The 15,537-nt window shown below is 49.8% G+C and overlaps 1 protein-coding gene across 2 annotated transcripts in view; it reads right to left on the bottom strand.

The window, feature by feature from the left end:
• Positions 1–15,537, bottom strand: part of LOC134983342 (zinc finger protein 271-like) — a 121,501-nt gene that overhangs the window by 26,827 nt on the left and 79,137 nt on the right. For both annotated transcript variants that reach the window (XM_063949049.1, XM_063949050.1), the window contains exons 3-4: positions 11,438–11,516; positions 11,222–11,319 (exon numbers count right to left, since the gene is read on the bottom strand). In XM_063949049.1, the coding sequence (XP_063805119.1) occupies positions 11,222–11,319; positions 11,438–11,516 (177 nt within the window). The remainder of the gene's footprint in view (positions 1–11,221; positions 11,320–11,437; positions 11,517–15,537) is intronic.

Raw genomic sequence — 15,537 nt, 5'->3', positions numbered from 1 at the left:
AACACATACTTTCTTTCTAGAAGCTAAGGAGAGCCCCTAGTGTGCCTCCAGCTCGGCCGGGCACAAAAATCTAACTGAGGCTTGGAGGAGGGTCATGGTGGGAGGAGCCAGTGCACACCAGGTGACCTAAAGCTTTCTTTAGTTGTGCCCAGTCTCCTGCGGAGCCGCTATGCCCCATGGTCATTTCGGAGTTCCCAGCATCCACTAGGACGTTAGAGAAATAGGATTTTAATACCTACCGGTAAATCCTTTTCTCCTAGTCCGTAGAGGATGCTGGGGTCCACTTCAGTACCAGGGGGTATAACGGTTCTGCAGGAGCCATGGGCATTTTAGGACTTTTCAAAGGGTGTGAACTGGCTCCTCCCTCTATACCCCTCCTCCAGACCTCAGTATAGGAACTGTGCCCAGGGAGACGGACATTTTTCGAGGAAAGGATTTACTTTCAAGTTAATGGTGACTTATTGTGTAACTACAAAATTAACAACTGCAGGTAAAGTAGTCGGGTGCCCAGCATCCTCTACGGACTAGGAGAAAAGGATTTACTGGTAGGTATTAAAATCCTATTTTCTCATATGTCCTAGAGGATGCTGGGGTCCACTTCAGTACCATGGGGTTATACCAAAGCTCCAGTACGGGCGGGAGAGTGCGGATGACCCTGCAGCACCGATTGACCAAACTTGAGGTCCTCATCGGCCAAGGTATCAAACTTGTACATTTTAGCAAACGTGTTTGACCCTAACCAAGTATCCGCTCGGCAAAGTTGTAATGCCGAGACCCCCCGGGCAGCCGCCCAGGACGAGCCTATCTTTCTAGTAGAATGGGCCTATCTTTCTAGTAGAATGGGCAATCCTGCCGTGGAATGAGCGTGCTGAATCGTTCCTCTGATCCAGCGCGCAAAAGTCTGCTTAGAAGCAGGACCCCCAATCTTGTTGGGAGTATACAGGAACAACAGAGTCTCTGTTTTCCGTAACCTAGCTGTTCTAGCGACATAAATCTTCAAAGCTCTAACCACATCTAGAGACTTTGATTCAGTGAACGTGTCAGTAACTACTGGCACCACAATAGGTTGGTTTATGTGGAAAGAAGAAAACCACCTTTGGAAGAAATTGCTGGCGAGTTCTCAACTCTGCCCTATCTTCATTGAAGATCAGGTAAGGGCTCTTGTGAGACAAGGCCCCCAACTCAGACACCCGCGTTGCGAATGCCAAGGCCAAAAGCATCACCACTTTCCAAGTGAGAAACTTCAACTCTATCTCCTGTAGAGGTTCAAACCAATTTGATTGAAGGAACTGCAATTCCACAGTAAGGTCTCATGGTGCCACAGGAGGCACAAATGGAGGCTGGATGTGCAGAACCCCTTTCACGAACGTCTGAACTTCTGGAAGGGAGGCTAATTGTTTTTGAAAGAAAACTGATAAAGCCGAAATCTGGACTTCGATTGAAACCAATCTAAGGCCCGCATCAACACCAGCCTGCAGAAAATGGAGAAAACGTCCTAACTCAACTCTTCCGTAGGAGCCTTCTTGGATTCACACCAATATACATATTTTCTCCAAATACGGTGGTAATGTTTAGACGTTACTCCTTTCCTGGCCTGAATAAGAGTGGGGATGACTCCATTGGGAATACCCTTTCGGCTAGGATCCGGTGCTCAACAGCCCTGCCGTCAAACGTAGCCGCGGTAAGCCTTGATACACGCACGGCCCCTGCTACAGTAGGTCCTCGCGAAGAGGAAAAGGAACTCCTGAAGATCTGGATACCAAGCCCTCCCTGGCCAGTCTGGTGCAATGAGGATTGCTCGAACCCTTGATCTTCTTATGATTTTGAGAACTTTTGATATTATTGGAAATGGAGGGAAGACATATCGACCGAAACACCCACTGGGTCACCAGTGCATCCACTGCTATTGCCTGAGGGTCTCTCGACCTGGAACAATATCTTTGAAGCTTCTTGTTGAGACGAGATGCCATCATGTCTACTTGAGGAATTCCCCAAAGACTTGTCACCTCTGCGAAGACTTCTTGGTGGAGGCCCCACTCTCCTGGATGGAGATTGTGTCTGCTGAGGAAGTCTGCTTCCCAGTTGTCCACTCCCGGAATGAAACTTGCTGACAGAGCTCTTGCATGTCTTTCTGCCCAGAGGAGGAACTTTGTCACCTCTGCCATTGCCGCTCTGCTTTTCATTCCGCCCTGACGGTTTATGTACGCGACTGCTGTTACATTGTCCGACTGGATCTGCACGGGTTGAGCTTGAAGAAGATGTACCACTTGTAGAAGGCCGTTGTAAACGGCTCTCAATTCCAGCACGTTTATGTGAAGGCAGGTTTCCTGACTTGATCGTTTTCCTTGGAAAATTTCCCCCTGTCTAACAGCTCCAAAGCCTCGGAGACTTCCATCCGTGGTTACTAGGACCCAGTCCTGAATCCCGCACCTGTGTCCCTCTAACAGGTGAGAACTGTGTAACCCCCACATGAGCGAAATCCTGGCTTTGGAGTACAGGATTATTTTCCGGTGCATGTGTAGGTGGGATCCGGACCACTTGTCCAACAGGTCCCACTGGAATACTCTGGCATGGAATCGGCCAAACTGTATGGCCTCGTAGGCCGCTACCATTTCCCCCAACAACCGAATGCATTGATGGTTTCAGAATATGTTTGACCATTCTCTGGATTTCCAGAGCCTTTTCTACTGGAAGAAATACCCTCTGTACTTCTGTGTCCAGTATTATCCTCAGAATGGACGACGACAAGATTGTCCTATTGCGACTTTTGAAAATACATGATCCAACCGTGTTGTTGGAGTATTGACAGGGAGAGTGCAATGTTCTGCACCAACCGTTCCCTGGATCTCGCTTTTATCAGGAGATCGTCCAGTTAAGGAATTATATTGACGCCTTGTTGTCAAATGAGGACCATCATCTCTGCCATCACCTTGGTGAATACCCTTGGTGCCGTGGAGAGTCCGAACGGCAATGTCTAGAACTGGTAACGACAATGCTGTACTGCGAATCTCAGATAAGCTTGGTGAGGAGGATAAATGGGAACATGTAATGTCTACTGACACCATGAAGTCCCCTTCCTCCAGACTGTAAATCACTGCTCTCAGAGATTCCATGTTGACTTGAACCTTTTCTGGTAGAGATTCTGATTTTTCAGGTTTAAATTTGGTCTGACCGAGCCGTCCGTCTTTGGAACTACGATGAGGCTTGAATAAAACTCTTCTCCTTGCTGTGACAAGGTTACCAGGACAATGACTTGATCCGGACATAATTTTTGAATTGCAGCTGTCACTACTTCTCTGTCTGGAAGAGAAGCTGGCAAGGTCGATTTGAAAAAACGGCATGGGGGGGGGGGAGGGGGGGGACCTCTAGAAACTCTAGTTTATATCCATGGGACACTATTTGTAAGACCCATGGGTCCAGGCCAGATTGAAGCCAGATCTGACTGAAAAATTTCAGGCTTGGTTCCATCCGAGCGGACTCCCGCAAGGGAGCCCCAACGTCATGCTGCATATTTGGCAGAAGCAGGGGTTGAATTCTGCTCATTCTATCCTGGAGACGCTGCAGGCTTTTTTTATTTATTATTTTTTTAGCCGAAAGGACTGCATCTGAGAGTGATATTTATTTTTCGCCTGTGCAGGAGCATAAGGCAAGAATGTCGACTTACCTGCGGTAGTCGCAGAGACAAAAGCATCCAGCCCAACTGCAAATAAGGCCTCACCTTTATACGGGAGAGCCTCCATATTTCTTTTGGAATCTGCATCAGCATTCCACTGGCGAATCCACAACGCCCTCTGAGCTGAGACTGCCATGTTAGCGGCTTTTGTACCCAAGAGCCCAATATCTTTCATGGCCTCTAGCATGTATGCAGCAGCGTCTATTGATATGACCTAACATTAGGAGAATCTCGTCTCTATCTATTGTGTCAATTTCCGATGACAGGTTATCTGACCATTAATAGCCCAATCACCCATGCGCAATGCAATGGTGGGCCTGAGTAGCGTACCATTGGCCACATAAATAGATTTTAACGTAGTCTCCAACTTGCAGTCTGCCTGCTCCATTAGTGAAGCCGTCCCAGGCGCAGGGAGAATCACTTTTTAGATAACCTTGACAGGGTACTGTCTAACACGGGGGGTGACTCCCATCTTTTCCTGTCCTCTGCCGGGAAAGGATAAGCAACCTGAATCTTTTTGGGAATCTGAAATTTCTTTTTAGGGTTTACCCAAACTCACCCAAATAATAAGAATTTACTTACCGATAATTCTATTTCTCGTAGTCCGTAGTGGATGCTGGGACTCCGAAAGGACCATGGGGAATAGCGGCTCCGCAGGAGACTGGGCACAAAAGTAAAAGCTTTAGGACTACCTGGTGTGCACTGGCTCCTCCCCCTATGACCCTCCTCCAAGCCTCAGTTAGGATACTGTGCCCGGACGAGCGTACACAATAAGGAAGGATTTTTGAATCCCGGGTAAGACTCATACCAGCCACACCAATCACACCATATAACTTGTGATCTAAACCCAGTTAACAATAACTATGTACAAGTATTGCAGACAATCCGCACTTGGGATGGGCGCCCAGCATCCACTACGGACTACGAGAAATAGAATTATCGGTAAGTAAATTCTTATTTTCTCTGACGTCCTTGTGGATGCTGGGACTCCGTCAGGACCATGGGGATTATACCAAAGCTCCCAAACGGGCGGGAGAGTGCGGATGACTCTGCAGCACCGAATGAGAGAACTCCAGGTCCTCCTTAGCCAGGGTATCAAATTTGTAGAATTTTACAAACGTGTTTTCCCCTGACCACGTAGCTGCTCGGCAAAGTTGTAAAGCCGAGACCCCTCGGGCAGCCGCCCAAGATGAGCCCACCTTCCTTGTGGAATGGGCATTGACAGATTTTGGCTGTGGCAGGCCTGCCACAGAATGTGCAAGCTGAATTGTACTACAAATCCAACGAGCAATAGTCTGCTTAGAAGCAGGAGCACCCAGCTTGTTGGGTGCATACAATATAAACAGCGAGTCAGATTTCCTGACTCCAGCCGTCCTGGAAACATATATTTTCAGGGCCCTGACTACATCCAGTAACTTGGAATCCTCCAAGTCCCCAGTAGCCGCAGGCACCACAATAGGTTGGTTTAGGTGAAACGCTGAAACCACCTTAGGGAGAAATTGAGGGCGAGTCCTCAATTCCGCCCTATCCGAATGAAATATCAGGTAAGGGCTTTTATAGGATAAAGCCGCCAATTCTGATACGCGCCTGGCTGAAGCCAGGGCCAACAGCATTACCACTTTCCATGTGAGATATTTTAAATCCACTGTGGCAAGTGGTTCAAACCAATGTGATTTTAGGAATCCCAAAACCACATTGAGATCCCAGGGTGCCACTGGAGGCACAAAAGGAGGCTGTATATGCAGTACCCCCTTTACAAAAGTCTGGACTTCAGGAACTGAAGCCAATTCTTTCTGGAAGAAAATCGACAAGGCCGAAATTTGAACCTTAATGGATCCTAATTTTAGGCCCATGGACAGTCCTGTTTGCAGGAAATGCAGGAAACGACCTAGTTGAAATTCCTCTGTCGGGGCCTTCCTGGCCTCGCACCACGCAACATATTTCCTCCAAATACGGTGATAATGTTGTGCAGTTACCTCCTTCCTGGCTTTGATCAGGGTAGGGATGACTTCATCTGGAATGCCTTTTTCCTTCAGGATCCGGCGTTCAACCGCCATGCCGTCAAACGCAGCCGTGGTAAGTCTTGGAACAGACAGGGTCCTTGCTGAAGCAGGTCCCTTCTTAGAGGTAGAGGCCATGGATCCTCCGTGAGCATCTCCTGAAGTTCCGGGTACCAAGTCCTTCTTGGCCAATCCGGAGCCACGAGTATAGTTCTTACTCCTCTCCGTCTTATAATCCTCAGTACCTTGGGTATGAGAGGCAGAGGAGGGAACACATACACTGACTGGTACACCCACGGTGTTACCAGAGCGTCCACCGCTATTGCCTGAGGGTCCCTTGACCTGGCGCAATACCTGTCTAGTTTTTTGTTGAGGCGGGACGCCATCATGTCCACCTTTGGTTTTTCCCAACGGTTTACAATCAATTGGAAGACTTCTGGATGAAGTCCCCACTCTCCCGGGTGGAGATCGTGTCTGCTGAGAAAATCTGCTTCCCAGTTGTCCACTCCGGGAATGAACACTGCTGACAGTGCTATCACATGATTTTCCGCCCAGCGAAGAATCCTTGCAGCTTCTGCCATCGCTCTCCTGCTTCTTGTGCCGCCCTGTCTGTTTACGTGGGCGACTGCCGTAATGTTGTCCGACTGGATCAACACCGGCTGACCCTGAAGCAGAGGCCTTGCTTGACTTAGGGCATTGTAAATGGCCCTTAGTTCCAGGATATTTATGTGAAATGACGTTTCCATGCTTGACCACAAGCCCTGGAAATTTCTTCCCTGTGTGACTGCTCCCCAGCCTCTCAGGCTGGCATCCGTGGTCACCAGGACCCAGTCCTGAATGCCGAATCTGCGGCCCTCTAGAAGATGAGCACACTGCAACCACCACAGGAGAGACACCCTTGTCCTCGGAGACAGGGTTATCCGCTGATGCATCTGAAGATGCGATCCGGACCATTTGTCCAGCAGATCCCACTGAAAGGTTCTTGCGTGGAATCTGCCGAATGGAATCGCTTCGTAAGAAGCCACCATTTTTCCCAGGACCCTTGTGCATTGATGCACTGACACTTGGCCTGGTTTTAGGAGGTTCCTGACTAGCTCGGATAACTCCCTGGCTTTCTCCTCCGGGAGAAACACCTTTTTCTGGACTGTGTCCAGAATCATCCCTAGGAACAGCAGACGTGTCGTCGGAATCAGCTGCGATTTTGGAATATTTAGAATCCACCCGTGCTGTCGTAACACTACTTGAGATAGTGCTACTCCGACCTCTAACTGTTCCCTGGACCTTGCCCTTATCAGGAGATCATCCAAGTAAGGGATAATTAAGACGCCTTTTCTTCGAAGAAGAATCATCATTTCGGCCATTACCTCGGTAAAGACCCGGGGGGCCGTGGACAATCCAAACGGCAGCGTCTGAAACTGATAATGACAGTTCTGTACCACAAACCTGAGGTACCCTTGGTGAGAAGGGCAAATTGGGACATGGAGGTAAGCATCCTTGGTGTCCAGAGACACCAAATAGTCCCCTTCTTCCAGGTTCGCTATCACTGCTCTGAGTGACTCCATCTTGAATTTGAACCTTTGTATGTAAGTGTTCAAGGATTTAAGATTTAAAATAGGTCTCACCGAGCCATCTGGCTTCGGCACCACAAACAGCGTGGAATAATACCCCTTTCCCTGTTGCAGGAGGGGTACCTTGATTATCACCTGCTGGGAATACAGCTTGTGAATGGCTTCCAATACCGCCTCCCTGTCGGAGGGAGACGTTGGTAAAGCAGACTTTAGGAACCGGCGAGGGGGAGACGTCTCGAATTCCAATTTGTACCCCATAGATACTACCTGCAGGATCCAGGGGTCCACTTGCGAGTGAGCCCACTGCGTGCTGAAATTCTTGAGACGGCCCCCCACCGTGCCTGAGTCCGCTTGTAAGGCCCCAGCGTCATGCTGAGGACTTGGCAGAAGCGGGGGAGGGCTTCTGTTCCTGGGAAGAGGCTGCCTGATGCAGTCTTTTTCCCCTTCCTCTGCCCCGGGGCAGAAATGAGGAGCCTTTTGCCCGCTTGCCCTTATGGGGACGAAAGGACTGAGCCTGAAAAGACGGTGTCTTTTTCTGCTGAGAGGTGACCTGGGGTAAAAAGGTGGATTTCCCAGCCGTTGCCGTGGCCACCAGGTCCGATAGACCAACCCCAAATAACTCCTCCCCTTTATACGGCAATACTTCCATATGCCGTTTGGAATCCGCATCACCTGACCACTGTCGCGTCCTTAACCCTCTTCTGGCAGAAATGGACAGCGCACTTACTCTTGATGCCAGAGTGCAAATATCCCTCTGTGCATCTCGCATATATAGAAATGCATCCTTTAAATGCTCTATAGTCAATAATATACTGTCCCTATCCAGGGTATCAATATTTTCAGTCAGGGAATCCGACCAAGCCACCCCAGCACTGCACATCCAGGCTGAGGCGATTGCTGGTCGCAGTATAACACCAGTATGTGTGTATATACTTTTTAGGATATTTTCTAGCTTCCTATCAGCTGGTTCCTTGAGGGCGGCCGTATCAGGAGACGGTAACGCCACTTGTTTTGATAAGCGTGTGAGCGCTTTATCTACCCTAGGGGGTGTTTCCCAATGCGCCCTAACCTCTGGCGGGAAAGGGTATAATGCCAATAATTTTTTAGAAATTATCCGTTTTTTATCGGGGGAAACCCACGCTTCATCACACACCTCATTTAATTCATCTGATTCAGGAAAAACTACGGGTAGTTTTTTCACACCCCACATAATACCCTTTTTTGTGGTACTTGTAGTATCAGAAATGTTCAAAACCTCCTTCATTGCCGTGATCATGTAACGTGTGGCCCTACTGGAAGTCACGTTTGTCTCCTCACCGTCGACACTGGAGTCAGTGTCCGTGTCTGGGTCTGTGTCGACCATCTGAGGTAACGGGCGCTTTAGAGCCCCTGACGGTGTTTGAGACGCCAGGACAGGTACTAACTGATTTGCCGGCTGTCTCATGTCGTCAACAGTCTTTTGTAAAGTGCTGACGCTATCACGTAATTCCTTCCATAAGACCATCCAGTCAGGTGTCGACTCTCTAGGGGGTGACATCACTATTACAGGCAATTGCTCCGCCTCCACACCATTTTCCTCCTCATACATGTCGACACAAACGTACCGACACACAGCACACACACAGGGAATGCTCTGATAGAGGACAGGACCCCACTAGCCCTTTGGGGAGACAGAGGGAGAGTTTGCCAGCACACACCAGAGCGCTATATATAATGTATAGGGACAACCTTATATAAGTGTTTCTCCCTTATATAGCTGCTGTATAGATTCTTATGCCAATTTAGTGCCCCCCCCTCTCTTGTTTTACCCTGTTTCTGTAGTGCAGGACGGCAGGGGAGAGTCAGGGAGACGTCCTTCCAGCGGAGCTGTGAGGGAAAATGGCGCTTGTGTGCTGAGGAGATAGGCTCCGCCCCCTTCTCGGCGGCCTTTCTCCCGCTTTTTTAAGGAAAACTGGCAGGGGTTAAATGCATCCATATAGCACAGGAGCTATATGTGATGCATTTTTCGCCATCCAAGGTGTTTTTATTGCGTCTCAGGGCGCCCCCCCCCCCCCAGCGCCCTGCACCCTCAGTGACCGGAGTGTGAAGTGTGCTGAGAGCAATGGCGCACAGCTGCGGTGCTGTGCGCTACCTTGTTGAAGACAGGACGTCTTCTGCCGCCGATTTTCCGGACCTCTTCTGTCTTCTGGCTCTGTAAGGGGGCCGGCGGCGCGGCTCTGGGACCTATCCATGGCTGGGCCTGTGATCGGTCCCTCTGGAGCTAATGTCCAGTAGCCTAAGAAGCCCAATCCACTCTGCACGCAGGTGAGTTCGCTTCTTCTCCCCTTAGTCCCTCGATGCAGTGAGCCTGTTGCCAGCAGGACTCACTGAAAATAAAAAACCTAACTTAAACTTTTTCACTAAGCAGCTCAGGAGAGCCACCTAGTGTGCACCCTTCTCGTTCGGGCACAAAAATCTAACTGAGGCTTGGAGGAGGGTCATAGGGGGAGGAGCCAGTGCACACCAGGTAGTCCTAAAGCTTTTACTTTTGTGCCCAGTCTCCTGCGGAGCCGATATTCCCCATGGTCATGACGGAGTCCCAGCATCCACAAGGACGTCAGAGAAAGAGTATTTAGCTCCTGAGAAGGAGGGAAAGTTACATTAATTTTTTTTTCTTTATAAAACTAAGCCGTCTTCTGAGGTACAGGAGGGGCTTCCGTAACTTTTATAGCAACAATTATGTATTGAATGCTTTTTGCCAAATTAGGATCTATTCCCCTGGGATCACTATCGTCGACACAGGGATCAGAGTCCGTGTCGGTATCAGTATGTATTATTTGAGCAAATGATCTCTTATGTGACCCAGAGGGGTCCCCTGTGGATGAAAAGGCAGAACCATAAAAAAAATCACATCTTCCACTGATTTTCTCCAGCTCTCTGCATGAGACTCAGACTTATCCAATCTCTTACTGATATGATGCACACTATCACGTAATTCTTTCACCCATTCAGGCTCATGGTGTGCCGGCAGCACCACCGCATTACAACTCTGTGTCCCTAAAATGGCTTCCTCAGGGGAAGAACACCCTGCCTCAGACATGTCACACGCGTGCACAATCACACCACAGACAATCCGGGGCTTATAGGGGACAGACCCGCAGTAAAATCTGTCAGAGGGAAACAGATAGGAGCAGCCAGTTCACAACCCAGCGCCAGTAACACAATGTCTGTGAAAACACAAAATGCCCACTGACATGCAGCGCTTTTTATGATGTAAATACACACTATAAAGCACCAATTTCACTGTGCCCCCCTGTTTTGCACCCTGATACTTGTATTCAGTAGTGGAGGACCAGCGTTGTCTCTGCAGCCTGAGGAGAGAGAGAAAATGGCGCTGAGCAGTGTGCTGGATGACTGAGGATGAAGCCCCGCCCCCGCAATGGCGCATCTCTCCTCAGCATTTATGAGGTAAATTTATAATACTGGCGGGGGTAGGACTGTGCCTCGGCATCTTATGTCCTATTTCTGCCAGTTCTGTAGGTTATATGCTGTCCAGGGTGCCCCCGCCACCCCCCCACCCCCCCTCCAGCGCCCTGCACCCTGCAGTTCCTGTGTATGATGCCAGCAGTCCTCCCTGAAAATAAAAAACCTAACATAAGTCTTTTCAGAGAAACTCAGTAGAGCTCCTCAGAGTGCATCCAGTCTGCCTGGGCACATTTCTAAAACTGAGGTCTGGAGGAGGGGTATAGAGGGAGGAGCCAGTTCACACCCTTGAAAAGTCTTAAAGTGCCCATGTCTCCTGCGGAACCGTCTATACCCCATAGTCATGAAGTGGACCGAAATATCCTCTAGGACGTATGAGAAACAAAAACCACTATATTGACATTTGCATACAGTGAGATTATTCAGTATAACATCAGTGTATAAGACACACAGCTCCTCTACAGATCATATAGTGACAGTCACTTTGGTATATTGCTGAGACCCTAAATCCCACCTACCTGATCCTCCTGTGGGATCCTGTGATTCTCCTCTGTACAATCCTGTGAATACAGAGGATGGGGACATCTCTCTGGGGTATCTCTGTTACTGGGTCCATCTGTAGGAGACACACAGTGACTGAGTACAGTGTATATATGTGATTATCAGATGATGTGTGTATATAGGGGCCCCCATACCTGCTCTCCCCTGTACATTACATGACAGTCTCCTCTTACCCAGTGATGTGAGGGGCCGGTGATTCTCCATCATCACGTCCTTGTACAGACCCCTGTGTTCCTCTATATACTCCTCCTCCTGCATGGAGACATAGACAGTGACATCCTGACACCTTATAGGAACCTGACACACACAGTGATACAGTCATCACCAAGACACTTCCCCTAGTGTTACTGTATAATGTCCCATTCCCAGCAGTCACCTCTCCAGTCATCACCCAGACACATCCCCTGGTGTTACTGTATAATGCCCCATTCCCAGCAGTCACCTCTCCAGTCATCACCCAGACACATCCCCTGGTGTTACTGTATAATGCCCCATTCCCAGCAGTCACCTCTCCAGTCATCACCCAGACACGTCCCCTGGTGTTACTGTATAATGTCCCATTCCCAGCAGTCACCTCTCCAGTCATCACCCAGACACATCCCCTGGTGTTACTGTATAATGCCCTATTCCCAGCATTCACCTCTCCAGTCATCACCCAGACACGTCCCCTGGTGTTACTGTATAATGCCCCATTCCCAGCAGTCACCTCTCCAGTCATCACCCAGACACATCCCCTGGTGTTACTGTATAATGTCCCATTCCCAGCAGTCACCTCTCCAGTCATCACCCAGACACATCCCCTGGTGTTACTGTATAATGCCCCATTCCCAGCAGTCACCTCTCCAGTCATCACCCAGACACATCCCCCGGTGTTACTGTATAATGTCCCATTCCCGGCAGTCACCTCTCCAGTCATCACCCAGACACATCCCCCGGTGTTACTGTATACTGTCCCATTCCCAGCAGTCACCTCTCCAGTCATCACCCAGACACATCCCCTGGTGTTACTGTATAATGCCCCATTCCCAGCAGTCACCTCTCCAGTCATCACCCAGACACATCCCCCGGTGTTACTGTATAATGTCCCATTCCCGGAAGTCACCTCTCCAGTCATCACCCAGACACATCCCCTGGTGTTACTGTATAATGTCCCAATCCCAGCAGTCACCTCTCCAGTCATCACCCAGACACATCCCCTGGTGTTACTGTATAATGCCCCATTCCCAGCAGTCACCTCTCCAGTCATCACCCAGACACGTCCCCTGGTGTTACTGTATAATGTCCCATTCCCAGCAGTCACCTCTCCAGTCATCACCCAGACATGTCACCTGGTGTTACTGTATAATGTCCCATTCCCAGCAGTCACCTCTCCAGTCATCACCCAGACACATCCCCTGGTGTTACTGTATAATGTCCCATTCCCAGCAGTCACCTCTCCAGTCATCACCCAGACACATCCCCTGGTGTTACTGTATAATGTCCCATTCCCAGCAGTCACCCAGACACGTCCCCTGGTGTTACTGTATAATGCCCCATTACCCAGCAGTCACCTCACCAGTCATCACCCAGACACATCCCCCGGTGTTACTGTATAATGTCCCATTCCCAGCAGTCACCTCTCCAGTCATCACCCAGACACGTCACCTGGTGTTACTGTATAATGTCCCATTCCCAGCAGTCACCTCTCCAGTCATCACCCAGACACATCCCCTGGTGTTACTGTATAATGCCCCATTCCCAGCTGTCACCTCTCCAGTCATCACCCAGCACGTCCCCTGGTGTTACTGTATAATGCCCCATTCCCAGCAGTCACCTCTACAGTCATCACCCACACACGTCCCCTGGTGTTACTGTATAATGTCCCATTCCCAGCAGTCACCTCTCCAGTCATCACCCAGACACGTCCCCTGGTGTTACTGTATAATGTCCCATTCCCAGCAGTCACCTCTCCAGTCATCACCCAGACACATCCCCTGGTGTTACTGTATAATGTGCAATTCCCAGCAGTTACCTCTCCAGTCATCACCCAGACACATCCCCTGGTGTTACTGTATAATGCCCCATTCCCAGCAGTCACCTCTCCAGTCATCACCCACACACGTCCCCTGGTGTTACTGTATAATGTCCCATTCCCAGCAGTCACCTCTCCAGTCATCACCCAGACACATCCCCTGGTGTTACTGTATAATGCCCCATTCCCAGCAGTCACCTCTCCAGTCATCACCCACACACGTCCCCTGGTGTTACTGTATAATGTCCCATTCCCAGCAGTCACCTCTCCAGTCATCACCCAGACACATCCCCTGGTGTTACTGTATAATGTGCAATTCCCAGCAGTCACCTCTCCAGTCATCACCCAGACACGTCCCCTGGTGTTATTGTATAATGCCCCATTCCCAGCAGTCACCTCTCCAGTCATCACCTAGACACATCCCCTGGTGTTACTGTATAATGCCCCATTCCCAGCAGTGACCTCTCCAGTCATCACCCAGACACATTCCCTGGTGTTACTGTATAATGCCCCATTCCCAGCAGTCACCTCTCCAGTCATCACCCAGACACATTCCCTGGTGTTACTGTATAATGTTCCATTCCCAGCAGTCACCTCTCCAGTCATCACCCAGACACTTCCACTGGTGTTACTGTACCCTGGTGTTACTGTATAATGTGCAATTCCCAGCAGTCACCTCTCCAGTCATCCCCCAGACACATCCCCTGGTGTTACTGTATAATGTCCCATTCCCACTAGTCACCTCTCCAGTCATCACCCAGACACATCCCCTGGTGTTACTGTATAACACCCCATTCCCAGCAGTCACCTCTCCAGTCATCGCCCAGACACATCCCCTAGTGTTACTGTATAATACCCCATTCCCAGCAGTCACCTCTTCAGTCATCACCCAGACACATCCACTGGTGTTACTGTATAATGCCCCATTCCCAGCAGTCACCTCTCCAGTCATCACCCAGACACATCCCCCGGTGTTACTGTATAATGTGCAATTCCCAGCAGTCACCTCTCCAGTCATCACCCAGACACGTCCCCTGGTGTTACTGTATAATGTCCCATTCCCAGCAGTCACCTCTCCAGTCATCACCCGGACACGTTCCCTAGTGTTACTGTATAATGCCCCATTCCCAGCAGTCACCTCTCCAGTCATCACCTAGACACATCCCCTGGTGTTACTGTATAATGCCCCATTCCCAGCAGTCACCTCTCCAGTCATCACCCAGACACATTCCCTGGTGTTACTGTATAAAGTTCCATTCCCAGCAGTCACCTCTCCAGTCATCACCCATACACATCCCCTGGTGTTATTATATAATGTGCAATTCCCAGCAGTCACCTCTCCAGTCATCACCCAGACACATCCACTGGTGTTACTGTACCCTGGTGTTACTGTATAATGTGCAATTCCCAGCAGTCACCTCTCCAGTCATCCCCCAGACACATCCCCTGGTGTTACTGTATAACACCCCATTCCCAGCAGTCACCTCTCCAGTCATCACCCAGACACGTTCCCTGGTGTTACTGTATAATGTCCCATTCCTAGCAGTCACCTCTCCAGTCATCACCCAGACACATCCACTGGTGTTAATGTATAATGCCCCATTCCCAGCAGTCACCTCTCCAGTCATCACCCAGACACATCCCCCGGTGTTACTGTATAATGTGCAAATCCCAGCAGTCACCTCTCCAGTCATCACCCAGACACGTTCCCTGGTGTTACTGTATAAAGCCCCATTCCCAGCAGTCACCTCTCCAGTCATCACCCAGACACATCCACTGGTGTTACTGTATAATGCCCCATTCCCAGCAGTCACCTCTCCAGTCATCACCCAGACACATCCCCCGGTGTTACTGTATAATGTGCAAATCCCAGCAGTCACCTCTCCAGTCATCACCCAGACACGTTCCCTGGTGTTACTGTATAAAGCCCCATTCCCAGCAGTCACCTCTCCAGTCATCACCCATACACATCCCCTAGTGTTACTGTATCCTGGTGTTACTGTATAATGCCCCATTCCCAGCAGTCACCTCTCCAGTCATCACCCAGACACATCCCCTGGTGTTACTGTATAATGTCCCATTCCCAGCAGTCACCTCTCCAGTCATCACCCAGACACATCCCCTGGTGTTACTGTATAATGCCCCATTCCCAGCAGTCACGTCTCCAGTCATCACCCAGACACATCCCCCGGTGTTACTGTATAATGTCCCATTCCCGGCAGTCACCTCTCCAGTCATCACCCAGACACATCCCCCGGTGTT

The sequence above is a fragment of the Pseudophryne corroboree genome (genome assembly GCF_028390025.1).
Source record: "Pseudophryne corroboree isolate aPseCor3 chromosome 3 unlocalized genomic scaffold, aPseCor3.hap2 SUPER_3_unloc_13, whole genome shotgun sequence".
NCBI lineage: Eukaryota > Metazoa > Chordata > Amphibia > Anura > Myobatrachidae > Pseudophryne > Pseudophryne corroboree.
The sequence above is the reverse complement of the archived record's forward strand: the minus strand, read 5'-3'. Positions and strand labels throughout refer to the sequence as shown.